The sequence below is a fragment of the Lampetra fluviatilis genome, chromosome 27, assembly GCF_964198595.1.
Source record: "Lampetra fluviatilis chromosome 27, kcLamFluv1.1, whole genome shotgun sequence".
Classification (NCBI taxonomy): Eukaryota; Metazoa; Chordata; class Hyperoartia; order Petromyzontiformes; family Petromyzontidae; genus Lampetra; species Lampetra fluviatilis.
Window position 1 is genome coordinate 12,295,005 of NC_136301.1, and position 24,973 is coordinate 12,319,977.

The 24,973-nt window shown below is 51.5% G+C and overlaps 2 protein-coding genes across 3 annotated transcripts in view; both read left to right on the forward strand.

Moving 5' to 3' along the window:
• Positions 1-24,973, forward strand: part of SEC23IP (SEC23 interacting protein) — a 191,646-nt gene that overhangs the window by 122,585 nt on the left and 44,088 nt on the right. The gene's annotated exons all lie outside the window — the stretch shown is intronic.
• LOC144942406 (receptor expression-enhancing protein 1-like) lies at positions 5,818-24,858 on the forward strand. 2 transcript variants are annotated; one of them, XM_078869256.1, is made up of 8 exons: positions 5,818-7,397; positions 11,833-11,905; positions 12,498-12,574; positions 12,937-13,057; positions 16,980-17,093; positions 20,493-20,583; positions 21,702-21,802; positions 22,005-24,858. In XM_078869256.1, the coding sequence occupies exons 1-8, from the start codon at positions 7,366-7,368 to the stop codon at positions 22,077-22,079; spliced, it is 684 nt and encodes a 227-aa protein (XP_078725382.1). In that variant the 5' UTR covers positions 5,818-7,365; the 3' UTR covers positions 22,080-24,858. The 2 variants fall into 2 exon arrangements, with proteins under 2 accessions (XP_078725382.1, XP_078725381.1); XM_078869255.1 differs by having other exon boundaries at positions 5,823-7,397; positions 21,702-21,841; positions 22,005-24,852.

Genomic DNA, 24,973 nt, shown 5'->3' on the forward strand with positions numbered 1-24,973 from the left:
GCGGCATCTGGGGGTGCAACAACACGACTGCTGAGGGTTTGGCACCATGGACATGTAACCCGGCTCATCGGACACATCACGCACTCGGGCCCCACGATATGTAGGTGAAGTGGAAGAGCGCAGTGTGACAAAGAGTTTGAGGCGCGACGGGTGGACGTATCAACACCGCCTGCCCCACTGTACTTTAACACTGGGGGCGATCGACCTGGATGACGTCGACAGGGCCCCTCCAGGGCCTGAGCAACTTCGGTAACATCGCCAACGGCACCTGGGGGCAATGGAGCCAGGCCCTGTCCCCTTTTGCCCACGCATTTCCGGACGCACGGAGGCCCAGCAACCGCTCGTTGGCCAGTTGACGTGAGCCAGCATTTACCCTCGCGGCCTCCCGTGCTTCGGTCAACTTCTGAAGATTAAACTGCATATGGTCAGTTATTTTAGACTTCGAGGTGGCCGGTTTAATGCGCAGTTGCATCTCCACGGAGGGGTTAACGTCCCTGCCGTACATCAAGTAAAACGGTGAGTATCCGGTTGCTGCATGAGGTGCCATCCCTGTATGCAGCCAGAACCCTGGGGATCTGTAGATTCCAATCAAGCTGTGATTCGCTCACCTGATGGCACAGCATGGAGGTGAGTGTTCTATGCAGGCGCTCAACCATACCGTCCGTCTGTGGGTGATATGGCGAGGTACGAGTTTTTTGCGTGCCCAGCATGTTGCACACATCCCGCAGCAACGTGGATGATGGTTGCCGCCGACTGGTTGGGAAGCGGCCAGGCCATAGACCAGCGTGTGAAATACTCCACCCCAACCAGCAGGTACTTGTTACCTCGGGGAGTGGCAGGAAAGGGCCCTAGGATGTCCAAGGCGACAAGCTCATTAATGCGGGACACTTGAATGGACTGCAAGGGCGGGCAAGACGGCCGAGCTGGCGGCTTTAGCCGTGCACATTGGGTGCAGCCCTGCAGCAAGTCAGCCACATCCCTTGCCATGCCCGGCCAGAAGAAGTCGAGCTGGAGCATAGCAAGGATTTTGTGCACCCCTAAGTGTAAGAGGTGCTCGTGGGCAGCCCAAACAGCCTTGCCCCGCAGGGCAGTGGGCACAACAATTTTGTATCGGCGCATGCTGCCATTCCACGTCATTAAGAGGCCATCACGCAGGACGAAGGATGCGAAGACCTCGCGACTCCTACCCCCTCGGACTGTCCGGCGCGACGACATAACTTAATGAGGGAAATATCCTCCATTTGGAGGCGGCCCCAATCATCGAGGTTCAGGCCGAGCATCGCATCCCATGCGACCGTCCCGTCAGGTTCCCCTGAGGGGCTCACCCCAGAGGGAACCACCTCGGCCGCTGCAGCGAGGGGCGGGGGCGAGCTATCAACCGGCTGCCTGCAGCGCCCCGAGCCAAGGAAACATGCACACTTTTCGCCTGTTGGCAGACGCGGCAAGACGTCGGCATTAGAGTGTTGGGTGCCCTTACGGTAAGTAACAGTAAACGCCTAGTCCTGTAGGACCTCCAACCAGCGAGAGTGTTGACCGGATGGCTGGTCAACTTGTAACGCGTATTGTAGTGCCGCATGGTCAGAGCGCACGGTGAAATGCCTGCCGTACAAATATGGCCGGTACTGTTGGACAAAGAATACAATGGGGAACAGCTCACGGCGAGTATTGCAATAGCGTTGCTCCGCTGGAGACAACACCCTGCTGCCATATGCAATCACGCATTCGACCCCATTGATGACCTGTGACAACACCCTGCCAATGCCGATGTTGCTGGCATCCGTGTCGGGAATGAATGGCACGGAAAAGTTGGGGTAACATAGGGGAGGGGCATTCACCAAGGCGTCGCGCAGCGAGTTAAATGCGGCCTCGTCCTCCTCTCCCCAATGCAACTTCATCCCTTTGACTGTCAGCGCATGAAGGGGCTTGGCAATGGACGCAAAACCCGCCACAAAGCGTCGATAGTAAGACGCGAAGCCAATAAAACTCCGTACTTCCCCCACAGATGTGGGGGTTTTCCACGTGCGAACACAATTTGTTTTCTGCGGATCAGTGGCAATGCCCGACTGGCTAACAATGTGTCCGAGGTAACGCACCGATTCCCGTAAGAGGTGGCATTTTTGTGGTTTGAATTTAAGATTTGCTGCTCGCATTTTAACAAATACAGCCCTGAAGTGTTCCAGGTGTTCCTCAAAAGTGCAGCTGAACACAATAACGTCATCTAAATATATCAGGCATGAGTCCCATTGGAGCTCAGCAAGAACCAGTTCCATCAACCGCTGAAATGTTGCTGGGGCCGAGTGGAGACCCATGGGCAGCCGGTTAAATTCAAAAAGGCCCTGCGGCATACGGAAAGCGGTCTTAGGTTTTGATGCCTCATCGAGAGGCAATTCCCAAAAACCGGACAAAAGGTCTAGTGTTGGAAAGTAATGTGCCCCCGCTAAGGCATCCAGCGACTCGTCCATACGAGGAAGTGGATATGTGTCAGCCTCCAAAATATTATTGAGCCTACGGAAATCGACTTAAAACCTTCAGCTGCCATCATGCTTCTTTACGAGGATAATTTGAGCCCCCATGGGCTGGTGGATGGGGAAATGATATCCGTAGCTAACATGTCATTGACGGCCAACCTGACATGTTTTTTCTCAGCCGGGCTCAAGTAGAACGGGTTCTGCCGGATGGGAGTGACGTCACCAGTGACTATATGATATTTCAGCAATTTAGTACACCCAATGTCAAATTTAGTTTTACTAAAAACATCGGAAAATTCCCATAATAGCGCACGCAATTTACCTCTCTGGGAATCGGACAGGTTGCCAGCCGCCGATCAAAGTGAGTTCAACCATCGTTCATCGAGGTTAGAGTGCGGTTGCGATCGAGGTACGGCTCCAACATGGCCTACAACCGAATCTGCCTGGGGTGTCGGCATCACGTGAGCGAGCACGGTACTTTGCGGTATGACGGTCGTTCGCAACCCGGCATTCAAGACCTGGATGAAGGGATCCTGGTCCCCAGATACCAGAGTGCACCGACAAGCTCTAACCCCCAAACTGCAGTATTTGAAGGACCCAGCAGGACACCCCCCGCCGTCGCCCCAGAATCAAGAGGTTTCCGTAGCCGAAGGGGAACCAACATCTGCGCACCCGGCAGAATGCACACCGTTCAGGACACCAACGCCTGAACGGTAGCGTAGGCCGTGCGCAACCGAGTGGGGCAGGAATGCCAAACGTCGACGGGAGGGCAGTTCAATACAGCCCTGGTCGATAAGAATTTTGATAGGCGTTTTGCCCAGGAAATCTGTTCCCAGTAAGCATGGAACTGTGAGGTACGAGGAAACTAGAATGGGGCCCGCCAATTTCACATCGCCGATACAAATCTGAGCATAAATCTGGCCAATTATGCCCAGCGACCCTCCGTTAGCGGCGAAACATGGGGTATCAATTGGATACAGGGAACAACATTTCTTAGGTAAAATATTGTAAATAAGGTCTGAAATAATGGTTGTAGAAGCCCCTGTGTTGACCAGAATTTGAAAAGCGACCCCCTCGATGGATCCAATAATGACAGAGGATTCTGCGGCCGCGGCAACAACTCTATGGGCCAACCCCAACCACTGACCCGGTCGAAGCACCCAGTCGACTTTAGAACATTCCGGACCCCCTACACCCGACGCACTATGAACACACAACGCGACACGATGAGGTCTACGGGGTGAGAGCGGGGGCCGAGCATGTGTGGTGCCGTGACTCGCCTGAGGCCGCCGCAGAGCCGAGGGTGATCGAGGAGCCAAAGACCGTGGTCCGGAGACGTGACGTCGAGGTGCCCGGCAGCCCGACGATACGTGTCCCCGTAGACCGCAGTTATAGCAGGTGACGAGGGCTGCGTCCGGCTGCGGAGATGCTCATCCCCACTGTCAGAAGTCCCGTTGACGTGGGCGATCGTCGGCTCTCCAACCCCCGGCTTGAGTCGACGCAAAGGCTTGGTTGGGTTGAGGCTCCTCCGATGAACTGCAGGAATCGGCCGACGCAGTATAGGCCGCAAGACCTGTCTCCCGTTGGAGGAGCAAGTACGCCTGGATGCATTTTGAGGCGCGCAGAAAGCACAGGTCTCCATCGTCAATGGCATGTAAAACCACACGCAAGTCCCGTGCCAGCGCCAGCATCTTTCCAAAACAAGCGCGTCGATGCCCTCATAGTACATACGAGGAAAGGCGGCCTTCGCTAGGGCATGCAACGCGCTGCGGAAGGCGAGGGGAGTTTCCGACTCACCCTTCCTCCGAGCAGCGAACCAGTGTCGCGTGTCCAATGTTGGGCCGCAGATGTCGGCCATTTGTTGCAGTGCCCGCTGCAGCATAGATCGATCCTCCCGTGGAATCGTGATGAGAGCGGAAAGGGCGTCGTCGTCCAGGGTGGCCGGGAGCGCCCGTAGCGCCTCTTCCTCCGTCCACCCCGCCACCTTGCAATGTGAGAGGAGGCGGCGCTGAAAGGCCACTCAGTCGCCTCCCGCCACAGAGAACTCTTTGAGAACGGGCAGGCATTGGTGGATGGCCGGCACGCATCCCAGGGGCAGATGCTCTTCATCACTTTTGGCGGGAATTGCGCCGCCATCAGTCAACAAGATGGCGGCCCCTTATGCCGGTTGCGCCGCCGATGACGCGGCGATAGCTGATTGGCGTGGACCGCGACCGGAAGTGACGCATGTCCCATGATGCTCTTGGCTTCCAGCGGAAACTCCCCCAACTTCGGTGGGAGATTAGAAATCTTGGGCGGGAATTCCAGAACCGGCGGTGGCAACGGCCGTCGCCTGCAGGCCCGCTTCGCCCTCCTCCGCTGTCGGCTCCCCGCGATGAATCTCGTCGAGGATGGAGGCCGCGGTGTGCAGAAGTTCGGCGAGGCGAGAGTCCGCCGCCCGTAGCGCTCTCCCCGACTGTGGTGACCCGCCAGGTGACCGGGCAGACTGCAGCTCGGCCGGCAACGCTTCATCCCCTTCAGCCGGAGTTGTCAATCCTGGGGCAGCTGCACCGTCTTCTTCTTCATCCTGAGCCCTGGTGTGTTTCTTCCTCCTTGTTTCCATGCAAACTAATATATGGCCACTTCTGTCACCAATTGTAGTGGGTACAAATGGAAGGAGGCTTCTGTGGAGGCAACACGTTTATTATTCAATAACGATACAGCTTAACACAAAGGGGTTATGGCCCCTTTCACGCGATATCCTAAGGAGGTATGACCTCCTCACGAGCATGCCCTACGCACTGGGAGAGCTGCCCGGTAAGGGTCCTCTGGCTAGCGGGACCTAGGGAGGCTAATCTGACCCGACCCAGCCAAGGTCCTCGGGTCCTGCCCCAGGCTCCAGGTCTTCCAGGTGGCTTCTTGAGTGGACAACTGCCGGGCCCGTTCAGGGACCCGGCTTTTGTACATACACAGTCTCAGCTCACTCCGCCCTAGCCACACCTTCCTTCTGGAATCTTCCCGAGGGACCTGGAGTATGACGTCATCCTCCCAGCTCCACCCCCCCCCCCCCTTCTTGGGGTCCGCACCGCTGATCACGATGCTCCCCGGGGACTACCTTGGTTCAACGGCCCGACTTCATCTACCTCGCTGGCTCAGCCTCCCTTCTGCCCCCTGTTAACGCAGGGCCGGTACCATCGGCTATGAGTAGTGGCGATCGCGCCCAACAATGCCACTCCACTTGTGTTGCGATAGAAACGTCGTGATATTGTTATTATTTTATTAATTGTAATGTTTTATATCTACGTGCTTTACCGAAAGACCCAAAGAATATGAATTTCTGAAGTCACGAAAGCTTTAAGTCTTCATTTTATTATTTAATTTTATTATTTTCTATCTACGTGACTTTACTGAAAGAACCAAGAATACGATATGTGGGGGCGAGGCTCTGTCCAGTAGTGCTGTTAACGTTCACCATCCTGTATCAGATAGCCTCTCAATTCCTTTATACGCAAGGAAATATCTTCATAATCATTGTTTCGCTACACAACCACGCCGGGTATTCGTGGTATTTTACTCAGGCGCGGAGGACGACTACGTACAGGGTTCTCGTGTTTTACACAGGCGCCAAAGGCGACTACGTGGGGTCCTCCGTGGTCTTTAACTCAGGCGCGGAGGACGACTACATGGGGTCGTCGTGGTATTTTACTCAGGCGTCGAGGGCGACCACGTGGGGTCCTCCTGGTATTTTAACTCAGGCGCCGAAGACGACTATGTGGGGTCCTCGTGGTATTTTACTCAGGCGCCAAGGGCGACCACGTGGGGTCCTCCTGGTATTTTAACTCAGGCGCCGAAGACGACTATGTGGGGTCCTCGTGATATTTTTCTCAGGCGCCAAGGGCGATCACGCGGGGTCCACGTGGTGTTTTTCGAAAGTCGTCGGGGGCGATTACGCGGGGTCCTCGTGGTATTTTAACTCAGGCGCCGAGGGCGACTATGTTTGGGTCCTCGTGGTATTTTAACTCAGGCGCCGAGGGCGACTATGTTTGGGTCCTCGTGGTATTTTAACTCAGGCGCCGAGGGCGACTATGTTTGGGTCCTCGTGGTATTTTAACTCAGGCGCCGAGGGCAACTATGTCGGTTTGAGTTGGAGCCGGGGTCCCGAGGGATACGTTACAAACGGAGCAGACGTGGGGAGAGAGACACGGGGGGAGAGAGTCACACGGGGAGAGAGAGTCACACGGGGAGAGAGAGTCACACGGGGAGAGAGAGTCACACGGGGAGAGAGAATCACTGGGAGAGACACACGGGGGGAGAGACACGGGGAGAGAGACACGGGGGCTGAGAGACACGGGGGGTAAGACACGGGGAGAGAAAGACACGGGAAGAGAGACACGGGGGAGAGAGACACGGAGGGAGACACGCGGGGAGAAAGACACGCGGGGAGAGAGACACACGGGGGGAGAGAAAATTCACAGGGAGAGAGACACACGGGGAGAGGAGAGGGGGGCACGGAGACACACGGGGGGAGAGCGACAGGAGTGGCAGACACAGGAGACGCGGGGTAGCGTGGAGCAGCGCAGCTCTGAGTGGCAGTGTTGACAGACCGGCAACGAGCAGCAGACAACAGCAGCAGCAGCACCGATATCGAGATCAATGCCCCAGCAGTTACAGCAGGGCTCAGCACTGCCGTATACACAGCAGCAGAAACAGCAGCAGCGCAGGTGCCACAGGCAACCATTGACATCAACAGCTGAGAACAGCAGCAGCAGTAAATTAATAGGAGACACGTTTGATAGTAACATCAAACGTGGCAGCAGGGAATAGAGCATCGACAGCGTTAGTTAGTATCCGTAGCAGCGTCATAAATACAAATCGGCAAATCGGAACCACAGCAGCGGCGGCATCGGCGACGGGCGCCATGGTGACTCGAATCATCTCCCGTCTGGTCGTGTGAGTCTCCTGCCGCTCACCACCGCCTGTATATCCTTGTGTCTCTTGTGTATCTTGTGTGTCCTGTGTGTCCCCGTGTATCCTGGGTATCGCTGTGTCTCTTGTGTGTCCTGGGTATCTTGTGTATCCTTGTCTCTTGTATATAGTGTCTCCGGGGTGTATCTTTGTGTGTCGCTGTGTCTTATCTGGTTATGCTGCTGCTGTCTACACGCGGATTCCTCGCCGGTCACGACCAACACCAGTGATAGCGATTCATCTGAACCAGGTTTATCGGCCTCCCCTAGGTCGACTCAGCCCCAAGCGAGTACCTGGTACGGTGTGTAAAACATCAGCACTGGGGAGATAAAGGCGGCCGGGCGTGGTGCTGGCCACACCAACCCCTCGTGTGCCGGCCTTCATAGGTGCTCGCTAACAGCACTTGCCCCATCACGGGGGATCTTTGTCTCGCCCATCAATTGGTTTCTGTATAAATACAGCCACTATCGTCATCATCAGCCGCGATAAATCCACCGCTGGATGAAAGCCATGAGGTTAGTTTGAACATACTTCACCAAGCTGGTCATTGCGGTGATGTGGGTGTTTGGGAGGCCCAGGATCGGTCAGTTATCACTCGCCACTGATGTGGGCCGTGGCTGGGAATCGAACTCTGGTGGCTGCGGTTCGTAGCGCGAACCACTGCGCCACTGCCCCCCACCCACCCCCATTCAATGTAGCGGTGATGGCGGGAGCGGTGGCGCTGTGGTTAGCTCACTGACACCTGAGATTGGCAGGCACGGCACGAGTGACGCAGCCTGAACCTGCCCGGTGTTTTCTGTTCTTCACCAATCCCGGCACTGGCCAGAGATGGTGAAGTATGGTCACACAAACATCGCCTCCGATGAGCGCGGTTGGCTACGTACGGCGCGAAAGAAGTTGAACAAACATACAGGACACACACAACCCCCTTGATCGACACAGGTTGGGGAGGCCTTCATCAAGCAATGGATTGAGAATAGCTGTATTTGTAATGTGCGCAGGGGAGTAATATTAATATACAGCGCTATACATTACACATACCGGTAGAAATGTCTCTGTCATCCATGGGTATGTGATACAGTATATGAGTCTATGTGCTCTATGGGTCTCTGATCTACTTGATCTATGGATCGCTATGTGCTGTCTAGGTCTCTGAGGCCTATATATATTTGCGATCTATGGGTCTATGTTGTCTATGGGTCTCTGACCTCTTTGATCTAAGGGACTATGTGCTCGATGGATCTCTGATCTTTGTGTTTCTGTGATCCATCGGTCCCTGGGTTCTATTGGTCTAAGTCGATGGCGTTCTTGTCTTTGGGTTATTTGTAAAGCTGTGGTGTTTCTATGTAAATATGTGTCTCTTGATCTCTGGTAAGGCTGTGGTTAAACGGGGTGGGACCACCAACTCATCACTTACTCTTGAGAAGCCGGTTTCACCACTGGCGGCTGGAACCCGGATTCGAACCCAGGAGGCCGGCTTTGTGTCCCTGTGGCACTCGGCCGGCCCTTGAGGATGTTGAGTGTTGGAACAAGGGCAGCTGAACGGAAAAAAAAACTGTGAGACTGGGTCGTGTGTACCTCGTGTGCACCTCGTGTGCATGTGGAAGACGGATGAAGTCAATTAGTTGTGTTCCTGTGTAATTATATACTGGTGAGCTGTATGAGTTACATGCGACTGTGTGTGTCTGTGAGTATGCGGATTGGGGAGCGGTAGTATAGCTGCGCCACGATTCCCACTCACGGCCACCAACGCTAGTGACGATTATCTGAACCGGTCCTGGGCCTTCCCTGGGTCAACTCCGCCTCAAATGAGTACCTGGTGCAGTGTAAAAAATTACCACGATGGAGACAAAGGCGGCCGGGCGTGGTGCTGGCCACCCATCCCCTCGTGTGCCGTGCCGGCCATCATAAGTGCTCACTAACAGCACTTGCCCCAACAGGCAAGGGGAATCTGTCTTTGTAGTGGAACACAGTCCTTATGACGATACTTCCTCCTGTATAGGGGAATTTGGGGGCTGTACGGTAAAGAGATGTGGCACCACAGTGGGGAAATGCAGGGATGAGACCCCCTACTCACGGGGCTGAATCTGAACGCCGACAGCGCCACTGAGTGGACATAGCCCCTCCCATACAGCAGCTCATGGCTGTGACGTGGAGTGTGGTCATCGGACAGCCACGAGGCTGTCAGTTAAGGGAGTTGAAGGGCAGTTAAGGCAGCTGAGTGAATCGAAGAGCAGATAAGAAGGGCAGTAACGAGGCAGTTAATCCTGGAGAAGATGAGAGAGCGGCTGGGTTGTGAGGTCTCCGCGTCAAGTACAATAATAACAATAGAATTGGCTCAGTGACAGTAAACACGCTACCGATTGTTCCAAGTGTGGGACAGTTTTATTTGATTAAATCTTCTACTGATTTTGATTCAAACGTCCACTCTTGCTGGAGTCTTCTCTTACTGTTTATATACATTATACAATATAGTAAAACTTAGACGACGTTACATATGTATTAGTTAACCTTGCGGTTAGCGTGCTGCGATACGAACCCGGCGACCCGAGTCCGATTCCTGCTCACAGCTAACACCAGTGACGATTAACTGAACCATTCCGAAGCCTCCCCGATGTCGACTCAGCCTCAAATGAGTACCTGGTGCAGTGTGTAAAAAAATATTGCCACTAGGGAGACACAGGTGACTGGGCGTGGTGCTGGCCAGCCACCCCCTCGTGTTCCATGCCGGCCTTCATAGGTGCTGCTTGCTAACAGCACTTGCTCCTACAGTCTGTTAAAGGCTACAGTGAGGGAAAAAAGTATTTGATCCCCTGCTGATTTTTAACGTTTGCCCACTGACAAAGAAATGACCAGTTTATAATTTTAATGGTAGGTTTATTTGAACAGTGAGAGACAGAATAACAACAAAAAAATCCAGAAAAACGCATGTCAAAAATGTTATAAATTGATTTGCATTTTAATGAGGGAAATAAGTATTTGACCCCCTCTCAATCAGAACGATTTCTGGCACCCAGGTGTCTTTTATACAGGTAACAGGCTGAAATTAGGAGCACACTCTTAAAGGGAGTGCTCCTAATCTCAGCTTGTTACCTGTATAAAAGACACCTGTTCACAGAAGCAAGCAATCAATCAGATTTCAAACTCTCCACCATGGCCCAGACCAAAGAGCTCTCCAAGGATGTCAGGGACAATATTTTAGACCTACACAAGGCTGGAATGGGCTACAAGACCATCGCCAAGCAGCTTGGTGAGAAGGTGACAACAGTTGGTGCGATTATTCGCAAATGGAAGAAACACAAAAGAACTGTCAATCTCCCTCGGCCTGGGGCTCCATGCAAGAACTCACCTCGTGGAGTTGCAATGATCATGAGAACGGTGAGGAATCAGCCCAGAACTACACGAGAGGATCTTGTCAATGATCTCAAGGCAGCTGGGACCATAGTCACAAAGAAAACAGTTGGTAACACACACCGTGAAGGACTGAAATCCTGCAGCGCCCGCACGGTCCCCCTGCTCAAGAAAGCACATATACATGCCCGTTTGAAGTTTACCAATGAACATCTGAATGATTCAGAGGACAACTGGGTGAAAGTATTGTGGTCAGATGAGACCAAAATGGAGCTCTTTGGCATCAACTCAACTCGCCGTGTTTGCAGGAGGAGGAATGCTGCCTATGACCCCAAGAACACCATCCCCACCGTCAAACATGGAGGTGGAAACATTATGCTTTGGGGGTGTTTTTCTGCTAAGGGGACAGGACAACTTCACCGCATCAAAGGGACGATGGACGGGGCCATGTACCGTCAAATCTTGGGTGAGAACCTCCTTCCCTCAGCCAGGGCATTGAAAATGGGTCGTGGATGGGTATTCCAGCATGACTGCCCCAAAACACATGGCCAAGGCAACAAAGGAGTGGCTCAAGAAGAAGCACATTAAGGTCCTGGAGTGGCCTAGCCAGTCTCCAGACCTTAATACCATAGAAAATCTGTGGAGGGAGCTGAAGGTTCGAGTTGCCAAACGTCAGCCTCGAAACCTTAATGACTTGGAGAAGATCTGCAAAGAGGAGTAGGACAAAATCCCTCCTGAGATGTGTGCAAACCTGGTGGCCAACTACAAGAAACGTCTGACCTCTGTGAATGCGAACAAGGGTTTTGCCACCAAGTACTAAGTCATGTTTTGCAGAGGGGTCAAATACTTATTTCCCTCATTAAAATGAAAATCAATTTATAAAAAAATTTACATGCGTTTTTCTGGATTTTGTTGTTGTTATTCTGTCTCTCACTGTTCAAATAAACCTACCATTAAAATGATAGACTGATCATTTCTTTGTCAGTGGGCAAACGTACAAAATCAGCAGGGGATCAAATACTTTTTTCCGTCACTGTATATGCGGGATCTGTGTGTGTGTGTTGTGTAGGCTGGTGTTTGGCACGCTTTATCCCGCGTATGCCTCATACAAGGCCGTGAAGACGAAGAACGTCCGTGAGTATGTGAGTACCTCCCCGTGTTATACCATCACCACCATCACAACCACCATCACAACCACTATCATCACCAGTCACCACCATCATGATCACGACCACCATCACCACCCCATGAACCACGACCACCATCATCACTATCTTCCCCATCGCCATCCTCATCACCACCATAAACCACCATCACCGTCTTCCCCATCACCATCATAACCATCTTCCCCATCTCCACTATCACCATCTTTCCCATCACCATCATCACAATCTTCCCTGTCACCACCGTCACCAATTGGGTGAACATTGTCCCCACCTCCACCGTTATCATCACTTCCGTCTGCTTCATAATCTGATTTTTGAACTGTTTTCCCATGTCTGCATGTCATGTGTCTATGTGCTCCATGCCCTGTGTCTTTCTGTCTCTGTCCCGCATCTCCACATCTCCCTGTGGCAATGTATCTTGGCCCCATATCCCATGTCTCCATGTCTTGTGCGCCATGTCTTATTCCATGCATCATGTCCAACATTCCCATATCTCCGTGTTCCCATCATGTCACCATGCCTCTGTGTTGTCCCCGTGCCCCCCACGTCCCCCTGTCCCTGTGTGCAGGTAAAGTGGATGATGTACTGGATCGTGTTTGCGTTATTCCTCGCCGTGGAGACGTTCACAGACATCCTTGTCTCATGGTAAAAAACTCTACCACCTCGCGCGGCCACAGCTGGTTCTCCTATTACATGGCTCTCATTGACGTCCGAGTCTCATGGGAAACAATGCCACCGCCTGGCCTGGCCATGGCCGGGAGAGCCAAGTTATTTTTCAAAAGCATTCGCAGTAATGTAAAGTTACAGAAACATCACAGGATTACGGCTGCTAATTGCACGAGTGCGTACATGGATGAAGGCACGTGTCAAGATTCTGGGACCTTGCGTAGGCACAGGCCAGGGCTCCCTGGCTACGTGTGCCGTGTCTCCCAACCCATGCCTGGTTTAGGCGGTGGTGGCGTGTGTACAGTGGTGATGTGGTGGAGTGTGTGTTGTGTGGTGGGCAGGCTGCCGTTTTACCACGAGTGTAAAATCGGCATGGTGGTGTGGCTGCTGTCGCCATACACGCGTGGCTCCTCGCTCCTCTACCGCAAGTTTGTCCACCCGGCGCTCGCCTCTCGAGAGAAGGTGTCCGCATCACCGTGCCACACCTCACTGCGGCATACAGCAGTGTACAACCTAACCTTACCACACCGCAGCGTACAACGCGGCCATACTACACTGCAGCGTACAACCCGGCCGTACCACACCGCAGCACTGTGACACATATGTAGTGACACCTGACACCATAGTTTTCAATAATAGGAGTCTTTATTCCTTCCAGCCTGAGACACACGGGTCTTCAAGGATTCCCTTCACCCCAAGCATCTTGAGCTCTCGCTTTTCCTCCCCCTTTTTATCCCTGAAGCCCGTTTCTCGAAGGTTCATTGACCTACTTTCCCTCATTGGTGGAAAAAACCCGATTTTTCCAGCGGCAGGCATAGGGTTTTTTCTTTAATACAATTAAACCCGATTTCGGGGCATTAAAACCTGGTTTAATGAATACGAAACTCTGATAGGCTTAGGCTGCTTCCTCGTCGATGCTGCTATCGTACTCGGGGCTGTCGGGCACGGGGTAGTCGTAGAATGCGGCGGGCAGGTTGGTCTTGATGAACTCGAGCTTCTCCTCAATCGTGGGCGCCAGTGAGTTCCTTAGCTTGGAATGGATGAAGCCCATCGTTGAGAAGTGCGGTTCTGCAATTAGAACCAATTAAACCGGATTTCTCCCAATCTCAGATGATCGGGTTTAATATAAAAAGACAATTAAACCCGATTGTAAAAAACCCGACTGTGCCACCCTTGCTTTCCCTCACCTTCCACTTTTTCTAACGGATCCCATCTGACCTCCCTGTCAATCGTCCTCCGTTTTCTGCTCTTTCCATTTGTATTTCTCCTCCAATTCCTTCAATTTCCCTGCCTCTAACCAATCCCATTTAAAGCCTGCTAAGTACCAATCTGAGGACTTGTTTTTACTTCCTGGTTATCCATGTCATGCGGTGTCAACCACATCAGGTAAGTATCGTTGGTAGTGATACAATCTCTACACATACAAAACAACACACTGCGCTGCTATACCATTACACCACACACACAACACCAAAGATTACCACGCCGCATCACCATACTACACCGCACCACACCTTACAACCCTACCGTACCACACCACATGACAACCACACTGCGTCGCCACCTTACCACCACACCATATTACATCAGTCAACTCAAGAGATGGGAGGCTGTTTCTCAGGGAATTCAAGTTTATCAACATTTTTGCTACGTAAATTTACATACGAGAAAGAGAGAGGGTGAGCGAGAGCTCTCACGAAGCACGTGAATGAGCGTGGCGTTCAAGGGCACAGCATTACCGAATTCTGCAAAACACATAAGGACAGGGCCTGGCAATGCCGTAAGCATAAGAGCCGAGCCCCGGGGGGGACCGGGGTTCGTCCTGGCTGGGAAAAAACCTTCGTCGTCTGCCGGTCTTCGGGTCTCCGGGCGTCGCGCACGTGGACCAAACAGCGTGTTGGCTGACCTGGGTCAGATTTGTAGTTGCTCCATCCAGAATGTAAATAACCATACTCCAGTGTACATAGCTTAGTGTAGGAACTGTGGGTTATCACCTTATGTTGTTATTCCGTTCAGAGTTATGTGGGGTTGGTTAATAAAACGTGTTGCCTCCAAGTTCTAGTGTGTGCCCTGATTGAACCCATTACATATAGATGGCTTCATGAACTAATCTTTGTTGATAGCCAGTGGGCTGGCAAAGTACCATCGTCTAAGAGAAATCAATTTCCTGTGAATCAGCCGCATTAAAAGAATGATCAGCCATGGCAGAAGCATTGGTCCTACCGTGTTTCAAATCTGCCTTATGCTCATGAACACGGTCCGAGACATGTCGCTTAGTTTCACCAATATAACTGCTACCGCAGATCCAGCTTAGTTTCTGGACGCTGGGATATTACATGTCAGGGATCTTGTCCTTCACAGATGGGATCAGATCACGAATTTTATGTACTGTGTTAAATCGGACCTGGATCTTGTTTGTTCATGATTTTGGAAATCTTTTTGGTTACCCCTGCTATGTATGACAAGGTGATGGTTTTGATTGGATCCTCAGATGTGCCCTTCCTCCCAGTTGGGGTGATGGCTTTGCGGATTGTGTAGTCAGAGTATCCATTCGCCTTGAGAGCTTGGTGTACGTGTTTGAGTTTGCTGGTTAGGTGTTTATGGTCGGAGATACATTGAGCTCTATGGTGTAGAGTTTTGATGAGGGAATTCTTCTGGGATGGATGGTGGTGGGAGTCAGGTTTTAGGTAGGCATCAGTATGGGTTGCTTTCCTGTAGACAGAGTGGCTCATTGAGCCATCTGGTCTCTTTGATTAAGACAGCCAAGAAAGGTAGCTTGCGATACTTTTCTACACTCCATGGTGAATTTGATGGCTGGGTGTATGGAATTGATGTGGTTGAGGAATTGGTTCAGAGCCGGTCGGCCATGTGGCCAGATGACAAACGTGTCATTCACGTACCTCTTCCTCAAGGACTGGTATAGAGTGGATGCCTAGATGGCATCTGTCTCAAATATGTCCATGAAAACATTGGCTGCAACTGGAGATAAGGGAGAACCCATTGGGGTGCCTTGAGTTTGTTTGTAGAATGTTCCATTCCAGGTAAAGTATGTATTGGTGAGGCAGTGTCTCACCAAGGCCGGTACATCAGCATTCAATCCTTTTTGGACCAAATCTTCAATGATTGCAATGGTATCGGGCACAGGGACTTTGGTGAACAAAGAAACTACATCGAAACTAACGAGCAAATCACCTGGGGACAGTGAGATGTCCTTAACTGATGATTCCAGGTGAGCTGAGTTAAGTACAGAAGAGGTGGTCTTACCAGTGAATGGCTGTAAGGTCTCAGACAGTTTGTAGGTGGGTGAGCCAATGGTGGAGACGATGGGATGAAGGGGTGTACCTTCTTTATGGATTTTTGGTAAGCCATATAATCTGCGTGGTCTAGCAGCAGAAGGTTTTAAGGAAAACCGTTTGTTCTGTTCAATTAATGAAGCTGAATCGGTGATACTGTTCGTTTTTGTAACGAGGCTGTTGGTGGGATCTCTTTTCATTTTTGTGTAGCTTCCATCATTAAGTAGTTTCCTGAATTTTGTGGTTGTACACGGTTTTTCCATGATGACCGTGGCATTGCCCTTCTTGATTTGTAATTTGTGTGGGCGTGGTAAGTGTTTCTTCACTTGTTCTGGCGAGTGTGTGAACGATGAGGCTGGTGGCTAGTGAAGGTGAGCGGTGGGGGATGTCTGCTGATATTCAGGGGAGTAGTGTCTGGTGAGTGTCAGAATAGTGTCCTGGTGAGTTTCTACCAAGTGGTAAGGTATTAGGTGTGTCTGGTGAGGGTCAGGTGGGTGTCTGGTGATTATCTGGTGAAAGTGCAAGGTGGTGAGTAGTGAAAGGTGCCTGGTGAGTGAGAGTTGCCAAAAGAGTAGGTGTGGAGCCAATGGTGGAGCAGTCCGTAAGAGAAGAATATTTGAGAGTAGATGAGGAAGATGAACCCATCTGTCGGACGGGCTGCACTCTAGCGAATCATATCGGTTGTGAAAGCCCACGTATAAAATTAGTTTTTGGTGTATTCGTAAAGCAAGTCTTTTTTTACATTTCAGTATTCTTTCGAATTCTGGCTAACTTGAGCCTGGCATTGTGAGGTTTCTACTGCTTCTGGCACTGATCGTATACCCCTCTCCAGTGGATGTCCCTTGTGCTGGCGTACCCAGGTTGTCGCGACCCCACACAGCAGCAGCTCCCCGCCTGCATGTTTATAATCCCTCTTCCGTACGTCTCGCCCTACACCCCAACCCGCAGTACTCCCAGGGGATGCGCGGGTACCCAGCTCCCCACCCCCACATGCCCAGTGCACAATGCCACATGCTGCCCCCCAAGCTGTGTTTATAATCTCACCTCCGGTTACCACCCCCGCGCCCCTGTCCCCCACCCCGTGCTCCCAGGAGATAGATGGCTACATCCAGCAGGCGAAGGAGCGCGGCTACGAGACTGTGAAGTATTTTGGGCGGCGTGGACTCAACCTCGCCGCTACCGCTGCGGCCACCGCCGCTGCCAAGGTGCGGCGAGACGCGGGAAGAGATGGGGAGACATTGGAAGAGATAGAGATGGGGAGACGTGGGGAGAGATGGGGAGATGCGGGGAAAGATGGGGAGACACGGGAAGAGATGAGACTATAGAGATGCATGGAGGCATGGGGAGACGTAGGGAGTGATGGAGAGATACGTAGAGACACGGAGATTTGGGGAGAGATGGGGAGACGGAGAGACATGGGGAGATGCAGGAAGTCACTGGGAGGCGTGGGGGCATTGGAGAGACACGAGAAGACACAGGGGACATGGGGGGAAGCACTGAGATGTGCACTACAGAATACTCTGTTAGACATGGGGAGGCATTGTATGTGTGTGTGTACTTGTGTCTGTGTCTGGCAAAACAACCCCATACCTCCTCGGTGGTGCCGGACGGTATCACTGGTGAGCAGCACCATGGCAGGGAGGACCAATTTCAATTGGCCATTCCCCTCATGGCGTTTGTAGCCACGGGTGCGAGGGGCTGGTAACCCCTCCACATTAAACTCAAGTACCACTAAACCACGTGGAAAAAATCTAACTAAGCTTGTGCCCGAGGCCCCAGGGGGACAGGTGTCTATGACGTCTCCTGGCCAAACCCCTTTTGGCAGAGCCAGGAGACTGAATCCTTACCCTCGGGGTTCTTCCAGAAACAGCAAAAAGCCATTGCGGGTGGCCAAGTGGAATGTTCGAACGCTCAATGCGGAGGAGAGGCTGCCACTCCTCTGTCGGGAGCTGGACCAGTACAGTCTGGATCTCTGCGGCATTCAGGAGTTCCGGTGGACTGGCTCTGGCTCCACCCACCATAAGCGGTGCACAGTCCTCTACTGAGGGCAGGGGACTGCCAAACAGGGAGTGGCTCTTCTAAACAAAAGAATGAAGGGGGTGTGGGAGCGTGGTGGTGAGGTGCGGGAAGCTGTAAGCCCCAGACTACTGTGGGCTCGCCTTCCCATCAACCAGAGAGAAGGAGTGGTAGTGTTTGTTACTTATGCCCCCAACGAAGATGAACATCAGTAGAGGGATGCGCAGGCAAGGCTGAGGAGTCAGATGCCTTCTATGACCTGTTACAGGTGCTAGGTAAAGTGGCCACTTGGGATAGTCATCCTGTTGCGTGACTTTAATGCCCAAGTGGGCCATGATGCTGGCACCTGGGCTGGAGTGATTGGAAGGCATGGACCAGATCAGCTCAATAACAATGGAAGGAGGCTGCTGGACTTCTTTGCCCAAACCTCCCCAGAGACCCTGGTTGACAGGTGTTCTGGCTGGCTGAGAAAAAGCAGCAGGCTCACTCCCACTGTCTACAGCATCCCATGTCAGAGAATGAGGTTTACCGTAGCCTTCGCTCAAAGGTTTGAAGAGCCATGCGATGCTGCAAGGATGGGTGGTGGCCGTGGGTTGCTGAGGAGATGAAGTCTGCCTCGGTAGCCCATGATCACAGATCTCTGTAACTCCATCAAAAAAGTAACTTGCAGTGCCACACCTATCACCATCATTAGGGGAAAGATTTGCAGATTTTCTGAGCGTTATTGTGAGGTCTTGGGGAGGGGAAATACCTCAGCCTGGAAAACATCATGGGGCAAACTGGGGATGACTCTGCTGAGGCTGTGGTATGTCAAATATTGGAAGAAGTAGTCACCCCGTGTGAATGGCTGGCTGAAGTGCCATCTGTTGAGGAAATACAGAAGGTGATCCAGTCTTAGACCAAGAAAAGTGCTGGACAGAGATGATCTCCCAAGTGAAATTCTGGAAGTGTGGTGTTTATGTGCAGACTATCCTATATTGCATCATGATAACAGTCTGGACCATAATCATTAAGGACCTTCATGATGGTGGGAAGGCCCAGGTAAAACTACGTGGTCGGAAGTTGGAGCCATTTCCTGTTCACCTTGGCGTGCAACAGGGATGTCCTCTGGCTCCCACATTATTTACCATCTTATTTCGACCACGTAGTTCGTGAAGCCTTCGATGGCTGTACTGGAGGAATTTCCATCTGGTACAGATACAATGGGAGACTGATTGATGCTGGGGTGCAGTCAAGGGATGGCTCCCTATTGGTCAACCATGTTATGTATGCCGATGATCTGGTGATTGCTGCTCACTCAGAGGAGGAGTTGGAGGCGCTACTGCTGATCCTGGAGCATGCCACTTAACATCAGCCCCACCAAAACTAAGCACCTGCCTGGGTACTTTGTGCCACCAACCACTCCACCCCAACAACTCCCAATTGGTGATGGAGCAATTGTGGAAAGAGTAGAGACTTTTCCAGACCTGAGCAGTGTGCTCATGACTGGCTCCAGTTTGACAAGAGGTCTCACTCCGAATCAGCCGAGCGGCATTATCTTTTCATCGGCTGCGTAATGTGTGCAAGCTACCTAGTCTGTTGCTCTACATGAGCTTCACGTCTTCTTGGCCACAATCATGACCCCCTTCTCTATGTTTGCAAAACGTGGACCCCCCTAATGGAACATCTTCACGAGTTAGGAAAATGCTGGCCTGCCTACGATCCATCCTGGGTTTAACCAGGCTGGATTGTGTGAGCTCTCAAATCCTTAAAAATCTGGATAAAATCCCATCAGTGAGTTCTTCCAGCAGGCAAGGCTGCATTGGCTAGGTCATGTAGCCCACATGCCCAGCCACCGCATGCCTAAATAGCTTTTGTTTGGCCAGATAGAGGGCGCTAAATGGGCATGGCAAGGGCTACAGAAGAGATTGAGTGATGTGGTACAAGAGGATGTGGAGCTGAGTGGACTTGCCGATGACTGATACCATCAGTGTCAAGATCGGCCTCTGTGGAGGAGGCTCGTGAAGGATGCTACTGGGCAGTTGGAGGCAGTCGGCCTCCAGCAACAACGGAGGGCAGAGCAGCGATGCTCACAACAACAAGCACAGCAAGTTGGCACAGTCGGGGGCACAGGTGGTGCATCAGCCAGTCACCTTAGTCAACCCATGGCACCTGGGTCTGTCTCGTGACCTTCTGCCAGCGAGCGTTCAACACTTGAAGTGGACTTAACGTGCACATAGCCTGTACAATCGTCGTGGTGACGTCACCACTACTAAGTGGTGAATGGTGGTTCTTGTTATTGTGTGTGTGGGGAATGGTAGTGTAGCGGTTAGCACGCTGCGCTATGAACCCGGCGACCCGAGTTCGATTCCCGCTCATGGCCAACACCAGTGATGATTATCTGAACTGGCCTTTAGGTCGACTCAGCCTCAAATGAGTTTCTGATATGGTGTGTAAACATCGCCAATGGCAAAAGGCAGCCGGGCGTGGTGCTGGCCACGCACCCCCTCGTGTGCCATCCCAGCCTTCAAAAGTTGTCACTAACAACACTTGCCCCAACAGTCTGCTAAGGCTATATGGGGATCTTTGTCTTGTGTGTGTGTGTGCAGGGTCAGGGAGCCCTCTCTGATCGCCTGCGCAGCTTCAGCATGCAGGACATTGCACTGGGAGGGGTGGGGGATGGTGTCACGTGGGGGCCTGGTATGCACACACACACACCCCTACCCATGCACGTACACAACATACATACACACACGTACACATGTATGTATACAACATATACGCACGTACACAACATACATAACATACATACACGTACACATGCACGTATACAACATACACACATGTATGTACACATGCACGTATACAACAACACAGAGACAAGGATCCCCCCCTATAGCTTTTAACAAGCTGTTAGGGGGCAAGTGTTGTTAGCGAGCACCTCTGCAGGCTGGCATGGCACACAAGGGGGTAGTGTGACCAGCACTACGCCCGGAATCATTTGTATCCCCAGTGCACCTACCATACTAGGTACTGATTCAAAGCCAATTTTACCAAGGGGAGTCGTTTAACTCGCAGCATGTGGGTCTCGTGACCGCATATCAGTGAGCCTCCGACACTTCATGTGGCTTTAGATTTAAAGCTTTCGTGACTGCAGGGATTCATCTTCTTGGTTCTTTCGGTAAAGTCATGTAGAAGGGAAGTAATAAAATAATAAAAATAAAACATAATAAAATAATTCGCTTCGACAGACCTGGTTTTCACCTGAGGACGGATGCTTGCGTTGTGGCCGAAACGTCGTGAGAATTATTTTATGTTTTATTTTTATTATTTTATTACTTTCCTTCTACGTGACTTTACCGAAAGAACCAAGAAGACTTCATGTGGCCTCAAAGTGGACCTAGCCTGGCACACGCGCTGTGGTGACATCACTGCCAATAAGTGGCGAATGGTGGCTGTTGTTGTTGTGTGTTTACGTGTGTGTGTGTGCGTGTGTATGTGTGCATTTGTCTCAGACCCACATTGTGGGGAGTGGTAGTGTCACGGTTTGCGTGCTGCACTACGAACCCCACGACCCAAGTTGGATTTCCGCTCACGGCCAACACCAGTAACAATTATTATCTGAATCGGTCCTGGGCCTCCCCTAGGTCAACTCGGCCTCAAATGAGTACCGGGTACGATGTGTAAACATCACCACTAGGGATATAAAGACGGCCGGGCGTAGTCCTGGCCACCCGCCCCCTCGTGTGCCATGCCGACCTTCCTAGGTGCTACTCGCTAACAGCACTTGACGGGGGGATTTTGTGCATTTCTCTCAGGCCCGCATCCCAAATTGGAGCCCTTTGACCCCAAGACGATGGACCAATCGGATGAAGAGGCTCCCCCTCCCCCCAAGCCTAAGACTGCCCCGGCCTCCAAGGTAGCACGGCCTCCATCAGGGAAACCAGCCCGGAGCGAGGTGATGATATCACCATAATCACCATCAACATCATCAACATCAAAATCACCACCACCCCGACTATCGTCAACACCACCACTACGTGCCATCATGCCCACTGCTTTATCATCTCTGTCTCTGCCCCACCCCCCCACCCCTCTCTGCTCTCCGAATCACCACACAGACCCAGGCGAAGAGAGGCAAGGCGCCAATCCGGAAGAAGGTCACCATTCAACTTGCTAACCAGGACGCAGCATGACGGTGCCATCACCGTCACCAAAACCGGGACACACGATGACATGCGGACACACATGGAGACGTAAACATGAAGGGATACACGGGGATATACGGGAACACACGTCAACACATGGGGATACACAGGGCCACACCGGGACTCGCGTGGACACACTGGGACACGTTTGGACACACGAGGACATACGATGACACGCGGGCACACATGGAGAATTGAACACAAAGGGATACGCGGGTACACATGGTGACACAGGTTTGGCACCGGTTCCGAGTTTCCCCGCTGTTGCGTTCTTACTCACTTACAGATGGGTGGTTTCTAAATTAGATGTAACCCTTCCTCCCGTCCTAGTTTCACAGTCCTCCCGTCATTGCGTAGTGGTTTACATGATCTACTTGGTTCACTGGACGTCTTACCGAGTGCACTTGCGTCGTTTGGTTATTAATTTAATGACATGATTATTTTACTCTGCACTTTGCCTGACTGAGCGTGTGTGACAGTGCACGGTGCTGGTGGGGGGGGCGGGGGATGCGCGGTGAGCTTCCCAATAGCTTGGCGCCAGTTGAAAATAAGGACGTGATGCAGTGAATACACAGACCACATTTTTCAAGTTCACATCACGATAGATTTTGGTTAGGCTCTTGGTTTATGGTCAGGTTTAGTCGTGGGTTTAAAATCAGGGTTAGGGTCGGGGCTAGAGTCTGGGTTAAGAATCTGCGTTTATTATGAGGTTAGGTTTAGGGTCACGACTGGTCAGAGTTTGGGACAAGGCTTATAATCAGGGCTAGCTAGGGTCAGGGTGTAGGCTAGGGCAGTATTTTATGAGGGTCATGGTTTACAGGCAGAAATAAACATCGGGGCTTGTATCCATCGGTGCGTCATGGTTTGTGAGCAGTGATTCACATCGGCGTTTATAAACTGTATTGTTTCAGGTATGAGTGGCTTTTTAACTGAAAGCCGGGTCACTGCGATAGCTCCAAGCTATAGGTACCATAAAGACGCCCGGGACCAAACCACTACCCCCCCAACCCCCTCCATGGGGGTCCAGTGGCTTCAGGGCTTTTACCAGGATCCCCAAAAGGGGGCCTCTGACCCCTGCTGTGAGGGAAAGGAAGGCAAGGATGAGTGACAAGTAATGTGTGCTACCATTTTGTGCTTGCGTTTTACTAGCATAACCGCTGCCACTGTTGTTTTTTTGTATTGTGGTCGTGTATAGTCGGTGTCCCCCTCCCCCGCTCTTTCACATTGGGTAGTGGCTCTGCTCATCTCCATCGTTGGAGGCAATTTTCACATTCCCGTGGCAGGGACCAGTTAGTTAAAAAAAAAAGTCTGTTTTTTCCTCCCCTTCCACATCTGTCCCGAGAGTGCTATCCGTGTTGTCGTCGCGAGACCAAGAATCACTCGGGGAGTCTCGACAGAACGGTGTGACCCTTCGTGTTAGAGAGCAGCCAGTGGAGATCGGATGTTATCGCGCTACGGTCCCTGCAAATCAGCTGTGGTCCACGCATTATGGGGGAAGCACTTATGTTTGTCGCACGGTTTTAAAACCGATATTTTCAGGGCTGGGTTTTAGACAGGATGAAGGTGCAAAACTGAGTTTAATTGATGTTTTTTTTTAAGTACACACATTGGTGACCTGGCTGAGCAAAATCAACTCGCTGCATGTGATGAACCAATTTTAATCACAACTTGATTAATCGGGTTCCTGTGGTTTGATTTACAACCCGATTTAATCACAAACTTATGGTTCTGGGTCCCGAAAAATTATATAACATCGGTTCAACTTAATCTGGCCCTGACGAACCATTGATCTGGTGATGAGCTTGCCGCCCTGTGGACTGAGCCACCCCTTTGCTGCTAGTGTTTTTCCTCCTCTTCGTCGTGCCGTGTTAGTGGAAGTGCCACGGAGGGAGGTGGTCTCGCCTCCTATCTGCGTGTCCGTGCACTTTTTTATAGGAAAAGCCAGAAATTGCCAAAATAAAAGAACTTCATATCGCGCAGCTTTGTGTATCACCGTGCTGTAATATAATACTCTACCATCGTCATAATGACTTGTTTTGATAGAACGACCTCCTTAAGACCCTCGTTTCTTCGAGCCATATCCCATATCCTTCCCCCCGCACCTCCGATTAGCACGGTTGGCTGTGTACAGTGGCGAAATAAGTTAAACGTGCATACATACAGAGCACTTTGCATATGATAGTCGACCTGTATCACATCTCAAACGCATTTTTAAAAGGCCCACCCCAAGTGGCAATTGTCCCTGTGTAGCACAAGATAACTCGGCAGCCGGGGGCCGTTAGTCTGCCAGTAGGGAGTGACGATTGCTATGTGTATTCCCAATTCGTCAGTAATTTGTGGGTAATATTTAGAATGCGGAAAATGCGGATCATGGCGTTGGTACACAATGGTCTGTCACGCACCTTGGGAGCGAATGCGAGCAGGGGAAGATGGGGTGGTCAGGATGTGGGAGTCAAAACTTTGCCTCGCTCTACCTCGGCGATATTCGCGCCTCGTCGTTGGCAATAACAGTGGTCCCTCGGTTTACGATGCCATCATTAACGATTTTTCGATTAATGATCCGCCTCCTATAGGATCCCATTGTTTATATTCAAGACACATTTTATATTAACGATGTTTTACGATATGCGGTTGCCAATTTCGGGCAATTGGAGCACTCCTAAGTGGACTTAGCAGGCCTCAATCAGCGACGCCCTTTTATGAGCGTTTTGAGAGCAACTAGCTGCTAGCTTTTCAATGTTTCATGTGTGTTGCTTATGAAAACAGCTTTCGTGAATACTTAGTGTTTTTTTACTTAAAAGTTATGATCAATAACAATCGCCCCTAAAATTAATGTGAAGACAAAGTGAGGAAAATAATGATTAGTGTGCAAATTAAGCAGG